This window comes from Lagenorhynchus albirostris, chromosome 1 (assembly GCF_949774975.1).
Source record: "Lagenorhynchus albirostris chromosome 1, mLagAlb1.1, whole genome shotgun sequence".
Classification (NCBI taxonomy): domain Eukaryota; kingdom Metazoa; phylum Chordata; class Mammalia; order Artiodactyla; family Delphinidae; genus Lagenorhynchus; species Lagenorhynchus albirostris.
The window spans coordinates 25,502,385-25,521,271 of NC_083095.1; the positions used below are offsets into that span (position 1 = coordinate 25,502,385).

General features: G+C 39.2%; 1 protein-coding gene across 1 annotated transcript; it reads left to right on the plus strand.

Annotated features, from left to right (window-relative positions):
* Positions 1-1,791: 1,791 nt before the first annotated feature.
* On the plus strand, positions 1,792-18,425 carry NOXRED1 (NADP dependent oxidoreductase domain containing 1). Its single transcript, XM_060166283.1, has 6 exons — positions 1,792-1,946; positions 3,665-3,861; positions 8,169-8,349; positions 8,906-9,057; positions 9,703-9,925; positions 18,097-18,425. Exons 1-6 carry the CDS (start codon positions 1,792-1,794, stop codon positions 18,272-18,274), a joined length of 1,086 nt encoding a protein of 361 aa, XP_060022266.1. The 3' UTR covers positions 18,275-18,425.
* The last annotated feature ends 462 nt before the right edge of the window (positions 18,426-18,887 follow it).

An 18,887-nucleotide genomic window follows, 5' to 3' on the forward strand; every position in this document is an offset into this window, starting at 1 on the left:
CTTATACAAGTTAACGTGTGCTGCGTTGTCATGCTGAGTTGGAAGGTTTTGAGCGTCACTTTCCTTCGGATCAGGAAACATCACTTGCAACATTCAGATGGCCTACCCACTGTTACGGTCTAAGGAAGGGTTTCTTAGACTTGAAAACTTGTCTGCTCTTCACTTCAAGTGCTGGAGACTTTGCTTTTAAAGCGATTGACCTAACAGCCCTCCTACAACAGGGATTAGAGAAGCCAGATACTAAAGGTCACATTTTGTATGATTCCATTTATGTGAAATAGCCAGAAAAGGTAATTCCACAGAGATAAAAACATATGTGGTTGCCAGGGGCTGAGTGGGAGGGTGGGGAGGAAATGGGGAGTAACTGCTTATTGGGTATAGCGTTTCCTTTGGTGGGAGTTGAAAATGTTTTGGAACTAGAGGTAGTGGGTGAACAACACTGAATATACTGAACTGTTCACTTTTTAATGGCTGTTTTGTGAATTTCACCTCAATAAAAATTTTTTTTTAATTTAAAAAGGTTAGAGAGGAGCAGTTTTGAATTCTGATCTCAATTTTGCCATTGCTATAAAATAGATTAGAGTTTTGAATATTATTTTTCCCAGCTTTATTGAGGTATAATTGACAAATATTGTATATATTTAAGTGATAACAATATAATGATTTGATATACACTGTGAAATTAGTACCACAGTCAAGTTAATTAACAGTCCATCACCTCACAGTTACCTTTTTTGTGCGGGTGGTGAGAACACTTAAGATCTACTCTTAGCAAATTTCAAGTAGACAATACAGTATTCTTACCTATAGTCACCATGATGTACATTAGCTCCTCAGAATTTATTTTATCTATTTTGTTTATTGTTTTATTTATTATTATTTATTCATTGATTTCTTGAACACAAAAAGAAGGGGTTTGAAAAATAACTCTGAGTAGCGCTAAGATCTGTATGATATTGCAGTCTGCCAAAAAAAAAAAAAAACTAGAAGTCTAGAAACTTCTGTTGGGAAAAGGGGGATCCCATACTGCCCTGGTGTAGTACTCTAAGAAGTAGTGAAGGAATTCTTGCCCTCATGTTGCAGGTCTGGAAAACCTCTAAGTGGGGCTGGCCCCTTTAAGGCTCTAAGACTGAAGTAATCCGGTAGCTAAGGAGTCATAATGACAACCTTCTTGGGTAATTCTCCCTGAAAATGTAGTTCTTACCCTCCAGTACCAGAACCACTGAGGAGCAGAGCCATCTTCTCCTTCGTTTGGTTGGTGAGAGATATATGTGGATGGGCTTATACCTCTCTGGCTTCATTTTCTAAAATCTAGATGTCCCCGCCCTAGATAAAGGACCGTGATATTTAGTTTGGGTTCTTTTCTACCCTGTGGGGAACACAGAGTTTAGTGAAAGGGGAGAATTTCTGTGAAATGTGGTCTAAGTGTTCAGTCCTATGTCTAAAACCTAGGAGAGAATGGAAGGGAGAAATGTGCCTGTGAAACCCATTGTTAATGTAAATGCATCTGCTGAAAACTGTGCCTGGAGCCTATATGGATTTTGTCCAGGTTTTCCATGAATTCAGTATTCCTGACTCACGGGTAGTCAGTGCTTAGGAATCCTCCAGGACTCACACTCAGAGAAGTGGATGAGAGCTGCCAGTTCGTAACCGGGAGGAGAGGTGCTGAAGCCACCATCAGGAGACCCTGAGACTTGGGCACACACACCCTCCTGCGTAGACTCCTTCTTCTTCCCGGACAGGGAGCCGAGTTGATTGGTGTCTGTTGTTGCAGGAGATGCTGGTTTGGAGATGGACATGCTAGAGGACCTTGAGACACTGCAGTTTGAGTATGGGATTCAAGAGGAAGACCACAGCTGGCTGTATTTGCTGGGCCGTTCTCATGGGCTGATGACCAAGGCCTGTGCCCATGCAACCTTCTTCTGCAAGCTACTCCATAATTTGAGGTAAGCTGGGTCTCCAAGTTCAGGCAGATGGAGAAGAATTTCACTGCAGAGAATCCAGATGACTTAAACTTTTTATATTGGAGAGTAACTTTGGCAGGAGGAGTGTCCTCCTACCTTTTCCAACCCACACTCAAGTACTGCTGGTCTGAAAGCACCAGGGAAATGCACACCAGGGTCCCTTGGCTGTGTTTATGTAATAAAGCATGGATTAGTGGTGATTTCCTTTCAGTGAGTAGACATTAAATAATCCATTCATTCATTCGTTCATCCATCCTATCATTCACTCCCTCATCAGGATGACCAGCTTGTCTGCCCCAGCTACTAATCACTAGCCATTCCATGGCTACTGGCTGAAAATGGGGTCATTTTTTTCTTTTGGGGCTGAGCTAACAGTGGAATGCTTCCTCACAGGAAAGCTTCCTGGAAATTTGGGGGTCCTTATGGCCGGATGACTTGCCTGAAACCAGGAATACTGATTTTCAAAGAAGCTCTCAGGCCAGTCCTGGCTTCTGATGCTTAAATAGGAGGTGTGTGAGAGCCAAGTACCTAGGACTAGGCTCCTGGATTCTGTAACTCTAGGTCACTCCTGGAGCATTTGTCCCCACCCCCCAACCCCTCAGTCTGCTTCTCAGTTTACTTTTCTCTGAAATTAGATTAATTCCTAGATGGTGGGACCAGATCTGAATTAAACATGTTATAGATACAGCACATACCCAAGGAGGCAGACTACTCAAGAAGTTTGCTGGCTGGCTGACTGATAAGGATGCGTAGTAAACATATTGGCTGCCTCCAAGGTGAGTGATGAGAAACCAATATGGGAAACTTCCAGGAGGCATCTTCTGTTTGGAAGGATCAGGCACAGAGAGAAAATGCTCTCCTTTTAACCAAAAGAGAAGCCTTAAATAGAATGGGGCTTGTGATGCTTACACGGAAACTCCAGAGCTTTAAGACTCCAATTTTCACAGAAATACACAACAAATATAAGATTGCCATATAACAACATAAAAAATGCCTTATGTATTCAGAGGTCAGACTTTGTTCATCTTGGGTCAAGTGAACCTCCAGAAAGAGTGGCCTCAGATCCTTGATCCTCAGTTTCTTAGGTCTGTTTTCCCTTATAAACCATTTACTGTTATAAATCATTACGTTTGGAAAAAAGCTAAGTTACATGGTTTCCTGGGTTTGTGCAGAACTGAAATAGCAAACTAGAAAGAGGAGGTGTATATTAGGAGAGGGGTGCACTCATCCTGATGGAGATGGAAATTGACAGCTGTCTGCACGGGAAACAATGAAGGAACTGGCTCCCCATGTTCCAGGATAAGGTGTAATTGTAATTAGGCTGTTCACAGTGATGGTCCTGAGTCAAAGAAATGGTTAAGTAGTCAGACCTTGTGTTTAAGAAGGCAGGGAAATGCACGATACATATAACCCAAAAAATGTTCACTTAAGAATGTTTTAAACAAGTTCTGATCCTTTGAAAGGGGTATGCTTTACTTCCTGGAAAATTCACTCAGGAGGAACATTTCATTCCATCAGTGAAGCTGGATCAGTGGGACATAATTGGAATTCTACTCTCTGAAGTACTTATGGTGTCACAGCAGGCTGCATGTGAGGAAGTTAAACCAGAGAACGTCAGAGGTTGACAGTCAAGAAGGACTAAGGGTCTGCGTTTACTCGGGTGTGTGTCTGTGTTCATTCTCCAGAGAATCATTCTCCAGAAAATCATTACAGGAGAAGCAAACTTCTAGATGTCGCTTGGCTGGATTGCGTGAAGACACTCCTGATGACGATGCGTTAAAGGTGGGCATCATTGGAGGCGGCCACCTCGGGAAGCAGCTGGCTCATACACTGCTTCAGCTTGTCCCCATCCCAGCTGACAGCCTGAGGATCTCCACTCGGAGGCCAGAGGCCCTGGGTGAGGAACTCTGCGCAATAGAAGGGGGGCTTGGGTGTGCTCTTTAGGTGGTGACGAGGCCATTTTGAAAGGGTCCCTCAAAAGAGGAATCCTCGCATACAACATGCCGAGTTCTCAGCTTGCTAGCCCCCAGAAAAGCCAGGAAGATGGTTTTTTAACTTGTTCCTTAAAGCAACTTTCTTCTCCACCTAAATATTTATATCCATATCTCCTCCCTGTGCCCTTGGTGGCAAGATATCTTTCTGGGTCTTTGATATAGAGAAGGTTTCCAAACAGAATTCAAATTTTCTAACTGGACCAGTTAGAGTCTGAGTGGTGTTTACCAGTTCCAAATATTTGGCCTTATTCTTTTAAAATAACATTTACTGAAAAATTTTTTTAAAGTTTTATAATGATTCCATTTATTAACTTATGGTGATAGAAATCAGAACAGTGGTTGCTTCTGGGGAGACTGAGGCCCAAGGGAACTTTCTGGGGAGTTGGAAATATTCTGTATCTTGAGAGAGGTGTGAGTTACATAGGTGTATGCATTTGTCAAAGTTGATCAAACTATTTACTTCAGATCTGTGTGTTGCATTGTATGTAAATTATACTTCAAAATATTTTTAATGTAAAGTAATATATGAATGTTATAGAAAATTTAGAAAACTATAGGGAAGTAAATAATAACTACCTATAATTCTAGCAGGGTTATCATTTCTTTCCCATTTTTTCCTCTCATTATATCAGTAATTAACACTCTACAAAGCTTTTTGTATCCTACTTTTTTCACTTAATGTATCATAAGCCTATTCTTATATTATTTGACAGTCTTCAAACTCATGATTTTAAGGTTGTATAGTATTCCTAAGTATGACTGTATGATAATTTACGTAACTGTGCCTTATTTAGTAGGACTTCCTTGTACATAATTTAAAAAACAAAATTACTAGGTCAAAGTACAGGTACAGCTTTATTAAGATATACTTTGTATATAATAAACTGCACATTTAAAAAAAAATTTCTTGGCCAGGCTACAAGGCATGTGGGATCTTAGTTCCCCAACCAGGGATCGAACCCGTGCCCCTTGCATTGAAGTGCAGAGTCTTAACCACTGGACCACTGGGGAAGTTCTAAACTGCACATTTTAAAAGTGGTAAAGAATCCACGTTCCAAAGCAGGGGACGCGGGTTCAATCCCTGGTCAGGGAACTAAGATCCCACGTGCTGCAGGGCAACTAAGCCCGTGTGCCACAACTGCTGAGCTCACGCGCCTCAATGAGAGAGCCCGCAAGCCGCAAAGTACAGAGCCCACATGCTCTGGAGTCCTCATGCCACAACTAGAGAGAGAAAATCCACAGCCACAACAAGAGAGAAGCCCGAGCACCGCAATGAAGAGCCCATGCACGGCAATGAAAAAAGATCCTGCATGCCTCAACCAAGATCCCACATGCTGCAACTAAGACCCAACGCAGCCAAAAAAAAAGAAAAGAAATAAATAAATATTTTTAAAAAAGTGTACAGGGACTTCTGTGGTGGTCCAGTGGGTAAGACTTAGCTCCCAATGCAGGGGTCCCAGGTTCAATCCTTGATCTAGGAACTAGATCCCACATGCATGCCGCAATTAAGAAGTGCGCATGCTGCAACTAAGAAGCCTGCATGCCGCAACTGAAAGATCCTGCGTGCCGCAACTAAGGACCCAGTGCAGCCTAAGTAAATAAATATTTTTAAAATAAATTTTAAAAATAAAGTGTACAGTTTGATGTTTTGTGACACGTGTATGCTCCTGTGAAACCATCAACGTAATCAAGGTAATGAATCTCTCTACCTCCCTGCAGAACCCACTCAGGAAACCACTGATCTGATTTTTTTTTAATTAATTGTTTATTTATTTTATTTTTAGCTGCGTTGGGTCTTCGTTGCTGCACGCGGGCTTTCCCTAGTTGCAGAGAGCGGGGACTACTCTTCGTTGTGGTGCGCGGGCTTCTCATTGCATTGGCTTCTCTTGTTGCGGAGCACAGGCTCTAGGCACGCAGGCTTCAGTAGTTACGGCTTGCAGGCTCTAGAGCACAGGCTCAGTAGTTGTGGTGCATGGGCTTAGTTGCTCCACGGCATGTGGGATCTTCCCAGACCAGGGCTCAAACCCGTGTCCCCTGCATTGGCAGGCGGACTCCCAACCACTGCGCCACCAGGGAAATCCCCACTGATCTGATTTCTGTCACTACTGATTAGTTTGCATTTTGTAGAGTTTTGTATAAATGGAGTCATAGAGTTTGTACTTCTTCTTTGGTCTGAATTCTTTTTATAATTAATTTTTTTATTGAAGTATAGTTGATTTACAATGTTGTGTTAGTTTCAGATGTACAGCAAAGTGATTCAGTTATATATATTCAGTTATATGTGTGTATATATAGAATATATTACACAGAATATATTCTATATACATATATTCCTTTTCAGATTCTTTTCCCATATAGGTTATTACAAAATATTGAGTATAGTTCCCTGTGCTATACAGTAGGTCCTTATTGTTTATTTTATATATAGTAGTGTGTATATATTACTCCCAAATTCCTAATTTATCCCTCCCTGCAATGGTCTGAATTCTTTCACTCTGCATAATTATTTTGAGATATATCCGTGTGTTGCATGTATTGATATTCTTTTTATTTCTGAGTAGTGTTTTATTGCATGGATACTCCATAGTTCATTTATTCCTCTGTTGATGGACATTCAGGTTGTTTCCAATTTGGGGCTATTACAAATAAAGCTATTATGAACATTTGTGTACAAATATTGGTGTGGAGAAATGCTTTTATTTTTCTTGAGTAAACACTTGGGAATGGGGTGGCTGGGTCATATGGTAGGTATATTTAATTTTTAAAGAAACTTCTAATATATTTTTTCAAACTGACCTACAAAGGATGTTGTTCAGGTATAAACTTTCATCAACAGTGTGTAAGAATACCCATTTTACTACACACTTGTCAATTCTGGGAATCTTTTTTTTTTAATCACCATTTTAATATGCCTTTACAATTTTTCTTATTTTAATATGTCTTTCACTGATCACTAGAAGAATTAAAATTTTTTATAGGCTTATTGCTATTTCATCATTTTTGAGTCTTTTCTGTTCAATTTTTCTGTTGGATGCCTGTATGATTTTTCTTATTGATTTGTAAATGTTCCTTCTATATTAAGGAAACTAAAAAAATCTTAACCCCTCAAGGCAGATTTCTTAAATCTCATCAATAGGACCAGTATATATGACATTTCAATAAAATGCATATATTCTTCTGTGAAGCAATATGTTTAATAATAATAAAATTACAGTCATAGAATATCACTCTATGTTGTATTAAGGAAGCAAGAATTCAAAATGCTCAGCATCAGCTTCTGTGCACTTTTGAGAACCACATATGGAAGAAAAGTGGATATGCATGTTTTCTAAAGTTCTTCTTTGTCCTGTGTATCTTCCTACCTGGAAGTACCTGAGTACCCAGATAACCTCAGCATCAACTTTATCACATACTTGCGGTGGTTAAGAGAAGAACTGACCTCTGCTATGTCTAACATCCTGTTCTCTGATAACACTTAAAACATACTACCGTATGTGAGTTCACATTTTTACTTTTGAGGATCCAGATCACAATAAGTACAATTAAATGATTAACTACCAAGAAGTGTTTTTAGCAACTACATGAGTTATCACATTTCTTTCTACATTTATAAATATCTTATTGACATTAAATTGTGTATACTTTACTGAAACTGTAAGCACATTTTTGCAAATTCCTCCCAACCTCTGCCCTATACTGTTCCACTCTCTCAGTCTTTCCCATCATTTCAAGCCAGTTAAGCTGTTTAACTTCAGCCCAGTCACAGAATTCTTGAGGCCTCAGTTTCTGCATCTATAATATAGGAATAATACTAGCCTCTGTCTCATAAGGTCCTTATGAGATTCCCTTAGATAACGTATGTACTTTGTACATTATCTGGTACACGATGAATTCTGTAAATTGGAGAAGGCTTCATTCAGACCTTTTTTCTTCCTAAAAAAAGAAACTGAAAAATTCTAGCATTTGGTCTAAAACATAAGGTAGGGATGAATTATCTTACAATCTCGAGCACTGCTGCAGTGGCACCTGCTGCCGTAGTCATGGGGTCAGGGCTTTGCTGCGTGGCTTTTAGAAGGCATGAGGGAATCTCTTCTGATTAATGTGGTGACAAGACTTGAGATAAAATAATTGTCATCCTCTCCCCACAGTTGATGTTGAGTTCAAAGTTCTTTGTACTGTGATCTTTCTGACTTCCTTTATTCCCTCCCAGATGAATTCACGAAACTGGGGATCCAGTGCTTTTACCATAACTCTTCTCTGGTGGAGTGGGCCAACGTGATATTCCTCTGCTGCCTGCCATCTCAGCTGTCTAATATCTGTGCAGAAATTCAAACCAGCCTTGGAAAAGCCTGCATCGTGTACAGCTTTGTGGCTGCTGTCCCACTACCCAGGTATCTTGTTAGGGTGAGCACAGGATTGGCAGGACTGCTCTGTCTGCTCATCTCCACCCTGGCCCCTACCTCTTGGAGTTGGTCATTCCCAGTCATAAGGTGGAAGCAGCTTCACTGGCAGAAGGACCAGCCAGCCTTTGAAACTGTGTCTTCCCCGCTTTTCCAGCACTTGTGGGTGGGACATTTTCTTTGATGTGCCAATGTTTAGAACTGCAGTAGAGCATTACTTCCAACTACTTGAAGCTGATGAGTGTTCCCCTTGTACGCCACTCAACAGCATGAAAATTGATGTGGAGCGTGTGTCAGATATTATTTTTGTACCTCGAGTGTCTAGCTCAGTGCCTGGCTTGGGGTGACGTTGAATAAGTTTTGAGTGGATGGGTGAACAATCCATCTAAGGTGTAGTGCCCCAGTGCCGACCCACACCTGCGTTTGCCTGTGAGCAGTGCTGTGCAGGGGACTACATTGTTGGGGCTGGATGTAAACTCAGTGGGTCACGTGGTGCTTTATTCTAGTCTGGGCCCTGCACTTCCTGCGTTGGTGGCTTTACTTTCAGGTTGAAACTCCTACTGAGCCACACCAATGTCTTGCGGCCTCAGTATCAGTGTGTTGAAGATCTTGCCAGCATCTGGGGGGCCAATAAGGAAATCACAGCTGCTCTCCAAGACCCTGTGATTCTTCAGGCTACCTGTCCCTACAGTCCTGCTGGTAATGGCTCACGATATTTTTGGTACTTTTAAAAATTACCTTCCTCTTGGCCTACTGCTATCTTATTAAATCCCTGTGTGTGTGTGTGTGTGCGTGCGTGTGTGTGCGTGTGCGTGTATGCATGTGTGCTGAGGGTGTGTGTGTGTATATAAGTACAAGCTAGATACATTCTCAGCTATTTAGGTTTTACATGGGAACAGCTTTGGTGGCAAAAAGTAGCCTTTTTAGGGAAAGCTAAGAAGTGTGATTAATCGGACCCTTTAAGGATGAATTGGAAACAACCAGAGGAGAGAGCCTATTTAAACCAGAGGATGCAGTGTCTGGGACTAAATGGCTTTTCCTTACTGTAACCTTGCAGTTTGCCTTATTGGCAAGGACCATTCTAGAGATTTCTAGAGATGCATTTGTCATCAGCAATGCCTACATTAACATATCTGTCTTCCTCTGGTAGGGTCAACATGCAATGTGTTATAAAGGGCACAAACAGGGTTCTTGGCCTAGAAAGGAAGAGCGCTTATCTTGAGGTTCATATAACCAAACTGTCTTGGACAGAAGGTGGCTGTTCACTGTCTGGGGTTTGTCCTAGGTTCCCTGCAAACCTTTTTGGTGGTGCTAACGGGTATTTCCTTTCTCATTGATGTTTAGGGGGAATAATCCTCAATATCAAATGGTTGGAGGGAGTGTTCTATGCAGCCATAAATGTCTGCACAGAAAAGGACATGCCCCACTCACAAGTGCTGCAGCTTCTGAACGAACTGTTCCTCGCCAAGCACTTTGAAGGCTGTGAGAAAGATAGAGTGTCTTTCCAAAAATTTCAAGCACAAGATTTTGTCAGCAAAGCCTATGCCAAGAACCTGTCTCGGAAAAGGTAAAGTATTAGATGAGTGGCCATTCTAACTTCTCCCACACTGTTTTCTCGGAAGATGCTTTTATCTTTTTCCTTTCATGTTATCTTTAGAAATGTATAAAATGAATACATTCTTATAAAAAAAATCCAACTAGTGGAAAAGTGAGAGCCCTCCTTTGCCCCCCAAATCCCTTTTCATAGACTTTACCTCTGATGGTTTTTGTATTTTTGTCTTTCTACCTATGCATTTACAAACATATATTTATATTGTCATTATAATGTATATGCATATCTGTATCTATATATACATTTTAGAAACATGGGGATTATACTTACTACATCATAGGTACCATTCTGTGTTAGTACAGTCATATCTATTTCATTTATGAGCGCTGTGCAGGCATCCATTGGATACATTTCTTTAGCTACATTTATTCATCCTATTTCCTCTTGATGGCAATGTAGTTCCTTTGCCCCACATTTTGCACAAAGGGCTGCTTTGAACATTTCATCCTTAAACTTTGCACACTTGTACCAGTAAAACTTCTGGGTCAGAGGTTATATATAGTTTATGTTTGATAGGTATTCCTAAATTGCTTATCAAAAAAGTGATACTTATATTTCTACCAATAGTGTATGAGAGTGCCATTTCACTATAGCTTGATAACTATTAGCTCATTCTTTTTAATCTTTAATAATCTAATAGAGACAAATGGTTGCCCTTGTTACCAGTGACTTCCATGTCACTAAATTCATCCTTTTCTTCCTTGGCTATTGAACATGCCTTCCTTCTTGAAACAATCTTTTCTCTTAGCTTTCATGATACCCTCACATTCTCTTCATTTTCCTCCTGCCCCTCCGATTCCTCCTTTGCCAGCTCCTCTTATGCCCTATCCTTAAATCTGGGAGTTTTCAGGGCTCTGTCCTAGGCATTCCTTTCTTTTCATTCTACACTTTGTTCCTGGGTGATCTTTTCCACTTCGGGGACTTAGGTTGCCATTACATGCTCCTTTGTGGAGTTGTTCAGGCCAGAACCTGGAAGTAATCCTTGATCTTACGCCCCTCTTATCTTTTGTGTTCTAATTAATCACCAATGACCTGTGGTACATTTTCAGTTTGGGAATTTTCCTTCCCCCTTATCCTGGGATTCTCTTTGCCTCTCTCTTATGCTGGATCTCTTTTTCCTGGACCCCTCTTCCTCTGGATTCATTTCCTTCTTCATTATGGTGGAATCTGTCCTTCTCCAGTAGCTTCCTTAGAAAAGCCTGCGTAGGAAGTAATTTTTAGGGACTGTGTCTGAAAATGTTTTTATTCTAACCTAATATTTTATTGAGAACATAGCCAGGTAGAGAATCTAGGTTAGAGCAGAAGCAAGAACTACAGTCCTTCAGCCTGTGGAAAGAAAACCACATTCACAGAAAGATAGACAGAATGAAAAGGCAGAGGACTTTGTACCAGATGAAGGAACAAGATAAAACCCCAGAAAAACAACTAAATGAAGTGGAGATAGGCAACCTTCCAGAAAAAGTATTCAGAATAATGATAGTGAAGATGATCCAGGACCTCGGAAAAAGAACGGAGTCAAAGATCGAGAAGATGCAAGAAATGTTTAACAAAGACCTAGAATAATTAAAGAACAAACAAACAGAGATGAACAATACAATAACTGAAATGAAAACTACACTAGAAGGAATCAATAGCAGAATAACTGAGGTAGAAGAACGGATAAGTGACCTGGAAGACAGAATGGTGGAATTCACTGCCACAGAACAGAATAAAGAAAAAAGAATGAAAAGAAATGAAAACAGCCTAATAGACCTCTGGGACAACATTAAACGCAACAACATTTGCATTATAGGGGTCCCAGAAGGAGAAGAGAGAGAGAAGGGACCCGAGAAAATCTTTGAAGAGATTATAGTCGAAAACTTCCCTAACATGGGAAAGGAAATAGCCACCCAAGTCCAGAAAGTGCAGAGAGTCCCAGGCAGGATAAACCCAAGGAGAAACATGGTGAGACACATAGTAATCAAACTGACAAAAATTAAAGACAAAGAAAAAATTTTGAAAGCAACAAGGGAAAAATGACAAATAACATACAAGGGAACTCCTCCCATAAGGTTAACAGCTGATTTCTCAGTAGGAATCTACAAGCCAGAAGGGAGTAGCACGAGCTATTTAAAGTAATGAAAGGGAAGAACCTACAACCAAGATTACTGTACCCAGCAAGGATCTCATTCAGATTCGAAGGAGAAATCAAAAGCTTTACAGACAAGCAAAAGCTAAGAGAATTCAGCACCACCAAACCAGCTCTACAACAAATGCTAAAGGAACTTCTCTAAGTGGGAAACACGAAGAAAAGGAACTACAAAAACAAACCCATAACAATTAAGAAAATGGTAATAGGAACATACATATCAATAATTACCTTAAACGTGAATGGATTAAATGCTCCAACCAAAAGACACAGGCTCGCTGAATGGATACAAAAACAAGACCCATATGTATGCTGTCTACAAGAGACCCACTTCAGACCTACGGACACATACAGACTGAAAGTGAGGGGATGGAAAAAAATATTCCATGCAAATGGAAATCACAAGAAAGCTGGGGGCTTCCCTGGTGGCGCAGTGGTTGAGAGTCCACCTGCCGATGCAGGGGACACGGGTTCGTGCCCCAGTCTGGGAAGACCCCACATGCCGTGGAGCAGCTGGGCCCGTGAGCCATGGCCGCTGAGCCTGTGTGTCCGGAGCCTGTGCTCCACAACGGGAGAGGCCACAACAGTGAGAGGCCCGCGTACCGCAAAAAAAAACAAAAAAAAGTAAGCTGGAGTAGCAATACTCATATCAGATAAAATAGACTTTAAAATAAAGAATGTTACAAGAGACAGGGAAGGACACTGCATAATGATCAAGGGATCAATCTGAGAAGAAGATATAACAATTATAAATATATATGCACCCAACATAGGAGCACCTCAATACATAAGGCAAATGCTAACAGCTATAAAAGAGGAAATCAACAGTAACACAATAATAGTGGGGGACTTTAACACCTCACTTACACCAATGGACAGATCATCCAAACAGAAAATTAATAAGGAAACACAAGCTTTAAGTGACACAATAGACCAGATAGGTTTAATTGATATTTATAGGACATTCCATCCAAAAACAACAGATTACACTTTCTTCTCAAGTGCACATGGAACATTCTTCAGGATTGATCACATCTTGGGTCACAAATCAAGCCTCAGTAAATTTAAGAAAACTGAAATCACATCAAGCATCTTTTCCCACCACAATGCTATGAGATTAGAAATCCATTACAGGGGAAAAAACGTAAAAAACACAAACACATGGAGGCTAAACAATACGTTACTAAATAACCAAGAGATCACTGAAGGAATCAAAGAAGAAATCAGAAAATACCTAGAGACACATTACAATGAAAACACGATGATCCAAAACCTATGGGATGCAGCAAAAGCAGTTCTAAGAGGGAAGCTTATAGCAATACAAGCCTACGTCAAGAAACAAGAAAAATCTCAAATAAACAATCTAACCTTACACCTAAAGGAACTAGAGAAAGAAGAAAAAACCCAAAGTTAGTAGAAGGAAAGAAATCATAAAGATCAGAGCAGAAATAAATGAAATAGAAACAAAGAAAACAATAGCAAATATCAATAAAACAAAAAGCTGGTCTTTGAGAAGATAAAATTGATAAACCTTTAGCCAGACTCATCAAAAAAAGAGGGAGAGGACTCATAACAGTAAAATTAGAAATGAAAACGAAGAAGTTACGACAGACACCACAGAAATACAAAGCAACAAGGATGTCCACTCTTGCCACTATTATTCAACATAGTTTTGGAAGTCCTAGCCATGGCAATCAGAAGCAAAAGAAATAAAAGGAATATAAATTGGAAAAGAAGTAAAACTGTCACTGTTTGCAGATGACATGATACTATACATAGAGAATCCTAAAGATGCCACCAAAAAACTACTAGAGCTAATCAATGAATTTGATAAAGTTGCAGAATACAAAATAAATGCACAGAAATCTCTTGCATTCCTATACACAAACAATGAAAGATCAGAAAGAGTAATTAAGGAAACAATCCCATTCACCATTGCAACAAAAAGAATTAAAAAAAAAAGAATCTAGGGTAGAAACAATTTTCCCTCAGAATTTTTTATTTTATTTTATTTTATTTTTAGCTGTGTTGGGTCTTCATTGCTGCACGTGGGCTTTCTCTAGTTGCAGCGAGCTGGAGCTACTCTTTGTTGCGGTGTGCGGGCTTCTCATTGCGGTGGCTTATCTTGTTGTGGAGCACAGGCTCTAGGCACGGCCTTCAGTAGTTGTGGCACACAGGCTCAGTAATTGTGACTCACGGACTCTAGAGTGCAGGCTCAGTAGTTGCGGTGCACGGGCTTAGTTGCTCTGCGGCATGTGGGATCTTCCCGGATCAGGGCTCGAACCCATGTCCCCTGCATTGGCAGGCGGACTCTTAACCACTGCACCACCAGGGAAGCCCATCCCTAAGAATTTTGAAGGCATTGCTCCATCATCTTTCAGCTTTTAAATTGCTGTTGAGAGGTACAGTGCCCTTCTAATTCTTCAATTCATGCTTGGTCTGAAATCTGTTCCTTTTCTCTCTGGAAGCTTATAGTATCTGTTGACTTCAGCATCCTGAAATTTTATTATGCGTCATGATGTGGGTCTATTTTAATGCACTGTGTTGGGCAGTTGGTGGGCCTCTCCCTTTTTCCCCTTAACTTAAAAAAAAAAGATTGTAAAATATGTATACAAAAAGTACCTATTCCATAAATTCATAAATATACAGTTTAATGAATTACTGTAAAGCAAATATCCATGTAATTGCCACCCATAAAAGAAACAGAACATTCAATGGTCCTTCTCAATCTGCATGTCAACTTCTCTAATTTTCTCCTATTATGTCTTTGATAATTTCCTCCCCTTCCCTCTGTTTTCTCTGTTCTCTCTCCTGAATATTTTATTAGCCAAATATTGGACCTCCTAGGCTGATCCTCTGATTTTCTTTAGCTCTCCTATTTTCATTATCTTTGCGTTTTTGTTCTGCTTTCTGAGAGATTTCCTCAACTATCCTGTTTTTACTATTATATTTAGAACATATTTTCATTTTGCTATATTTTGACTTTCAAAGATTTTTTTAGTCTCCAAATATTCCTTTTTTATGTAGCATCCTGTTGTCATTTCCCTATGCAATACTATCTTTTATCCCTTTGAGAATGTAAATGATAGAGTTTTTTCTTCTCTGAGGAGTCTTTCCTTCAGGATATTTTTGACCATTTATTTTGGTTTCTATCATTCATTTTAGAACTTTCTTCAAGTATATGGAGAACCTTGATTGTCTGCTCATATTTTTTAAAAATAAATTTATTTATTTACTTTGGTTGCGTTGGGCCTTCTTTGCTGCGCATGGGCTTTCTCTAGTTGTGGCGAGCGGGGGCTACTCCCTGTTGCAGTGCAGGGCTTCTCATTGCGATGGCTTCTCCTGTTGTGGAGCACAGGCTCTAGGCGCGTGGGTTTAGTAGTTGTGGCTCACGGGCTTTAGAGCACAGGCTCAGTAGTTGTGGTGCATGGGCTTAGTTGCTCTGTGGCATGTGGGATCTCCCCAGATAAGGGCTCGAACCCATGTCCCCTGCACTGGCAGGCAGATTCTTAACCACTGTGCCACCAGGGAAGTCCTGTCTGCTCATATTTAAGATCCTGGTTACTAAAAAGATGCTTGGAAACTCTGTGTTTGCTACTGTGGTCTTTACTACAGAGTGGTTTGATCAGCTTTTTCCTTGGGAAACCCTGAATATTGGTATCTTCAAGTCTTTGGGACCCAACTTGGGGAAAGAAAGCTGCACATGTGTAGGGAGAGGGGTGGTCTTATCATTCAGAATATATTTTTTCACTTTATTTCTCCCCTTTTCAGCATATCCTTGCCACTCAAACTGCCTGATAACCATGCCATCATCTGGGAGTTTGTTTAGAAATGCAGATTATGGGTCCCCACCCCAGATGTATGGAATCAGAATCTGCCTTTTTACAAGCTCCCAAGTGATATGTCCATTAAAGTTGGAAAAGTGCTGCTATATGGTCTTTTACATCAGATGACCTGTTAGAATGGGAGGCATGGCATATTAATATTTCTACTATGATTGTAGTTTCTCAAATTCTCTTTATATTTATAATCTTTGTTTTATAAAGTTTGAAGCCATATCATCTGATGAACAGAAGTTTGTACTTTTTACATCTTCTTGGTAGATTATACTTTTTAATTGTATCCCCCCTTTTAAAAAAACTTTTTAGATAATTTTGATTCACATGCAGATATTAAGAAATAATACAAAGAAATCCCATGTACCCATTTATCCAGTTTCCCCCAATGGAACAAACCACAGTACAATAGCTATACACAGATATTGTAAAACTATAGTACAATACCACGACCAGGATATTGACACTGATACAGTCAAGATACAGAACAATTCTATAACTAGGCATCCTTCATCTTGATCCTTCCTCCCCAACTTGGCAACCATTGAGCTGTTCTCCATTTCTATGATTTTGTCACTTCAAGAATATTATATAAAAGGAATCATATATTATGCAACCTTTGGGGATTGGCCTTTTTCATTTAGCATAATTCTCTGGAGATTCATCCAAGTTGCTGTGTGTATCGATAATTTATTCCTTTTTTATTGCTGAGTAGTTTTCATGGCAGTTATGTTTTCATGGCATGTATGTACCATAGTTTGTTTAATCATTCACCTGTTGAAGGATTGCAACTGAATGAAACCACATGACCTGACACACTTAAGTAAGCTGCTTCCCCAGTTTGTTTAATCATTCACCTGTTGAAGGACATCTAAGATGTTTCCAGTGTTTGGCTATTGTGAATAAAGATGCTTTGAACATTCATGTACAGGTTTTTGTGTAAACATAAGTTTTAATTTCTCTGGAACAAATGCTCAGGGGTGCAATGACTGCATGTCTATTTTTTTAAGACACTGCCAAACTGTTTTTCAAAGTTGTTATATCCTTTTACATCATTAGCAATGTATGATTCAGTTTCTCTGCATCCTCACCAGCATTTGGTGTTGTCACTAATTTTTGTTTTACCATTATATCTATAGATCAATTTGTGGAGAGTTGACATCTTTATAATGTTAAATTTTCCCATCCATGTACACAGTATATCTCTCCATTTATATCTTCCTTATTTCATCAGCATTTCGTAGTTTTCAATATACAAGTCCTGTACATGTTTTGTTAGATTTACATCTAAGTATTCTATTTTTTGTGTGTGAAAGGAACTGCATTTTTAGGTTTTTTTTGCCGAAGAGTTCATTGCTAATATATATAAATAAAATTTATTTTATGTTTATTTTATATCCTATGACCTTGCTGAATTCGTTTATTAGTTCTAGGAGATTTTTTCTTTTTTTTAGATTCCTTTGGATTATCTACATGGACCATCATGTCATCTATATATAGCAAGTTTCAGTTCTCCCTTTCCAATCTGTGTGCCTTTTATTTCCTTTTCTTGCATTATTGCACTGGCTACAACTTCTAGTGGTATGTTGAATAAGTGTGGTGAGAGCAGATATCCTTTCTTTACTCCTGATTTTTTTAATACTATAAAACCCTATGTCTTAATGCTTGTTAAGTTGAATTCCACTACAGACTAATACTTAACATTGCCCCATTTTTATTTGCATGTTAACTCCTACTTCTTTCCCTATACAGTTGGAGAGGGTATCTTTTTTTTTTTTTGAAGAGGATATTGTAAAAGAAATGAGGTCTCTTCCATTCCTAATGTCCATGATCCTCTTACGTATTTTCTTTCTGAATTCAAGGAAAATATACTGAAAAGGATGTTGATTTTATTGTCATAATCATTCTCTAATTATGAATTCCTCCCTAAATGCACTTAGAGAATTGTAAGTGTGAAAACTCATAAGTACAATTAAATCCACGTGTTGAATAGACCCAGATGAATTTTTAATTTAACTAAGAATTTTAATTAGTTTGATATAGAAAATGAAGAACCTTATTTCCAAGTGGAGGAGAACTTTCTTTAAAGGAAATGTTTAACAGCAAAATCAGATGTATTAAACAGACATAAAAAAGTAACACTATTTTTTTCCTTACCCCAGGCCTTTCCCCTGGTTTGATCTGACTGCTGTGCAACTCAAGGAAACTCCCTTTAGCCAGTATCTCTCACACAGCACTACTTTTCAGGACAACCTTACCCACCTATACTGTGATTCATTTGGTATCACCCTAACCAAAGAACAAAAGCCAGAGGTTTCCACAGGTTTTTCATCCCAATAAGAGAAGAGACCTCAGGAATCAGGATGTTTTTCTCCCTCTACAGTGGTAATGCCCTGATTATCATAATTGACAGTGGAAGTCATGTGACTGTATGGTGTTTGCCATATGTTAGGCAGTAAGGAATTAGAAAATTGTACTGATGGCTCTTTAAAATCTAGAATAAAACAAAAGTTTCTTTACATCAGTATATTTGGGTGTGTCTGGCTTTTGGAAGCAACTGAATGAAACCACATAACCTAACACACTTAAGTAAGCTGCTTCCCCAGCAGTTAATTATCAATTCAGTTAATTCAAATTATCTCTTGTCTAAAAGCTAAATTCAAGAAGTTATATTGTCATTATTAAATGGTTACATACTTCTTCTGTAGCATTCTTTTCCTACAATATGTAGCTACAGTATGTAGTTACATTCTTTCCCTTTAGCAGTATGTAGCTGACAAATGATACACCTTGATTGTCCCACACTTTGAGTAGAAAAATAAAATGTGTGGTAAACAATCTTAATTGAATTATGACTCATTTTAGGCTTATTTCAGCTAAACATGACTGTTCTGGTACTATCTTATTTAAAGCTGTTCCCCTTTAAACTATTTTAAACCATAAAACCATTTTA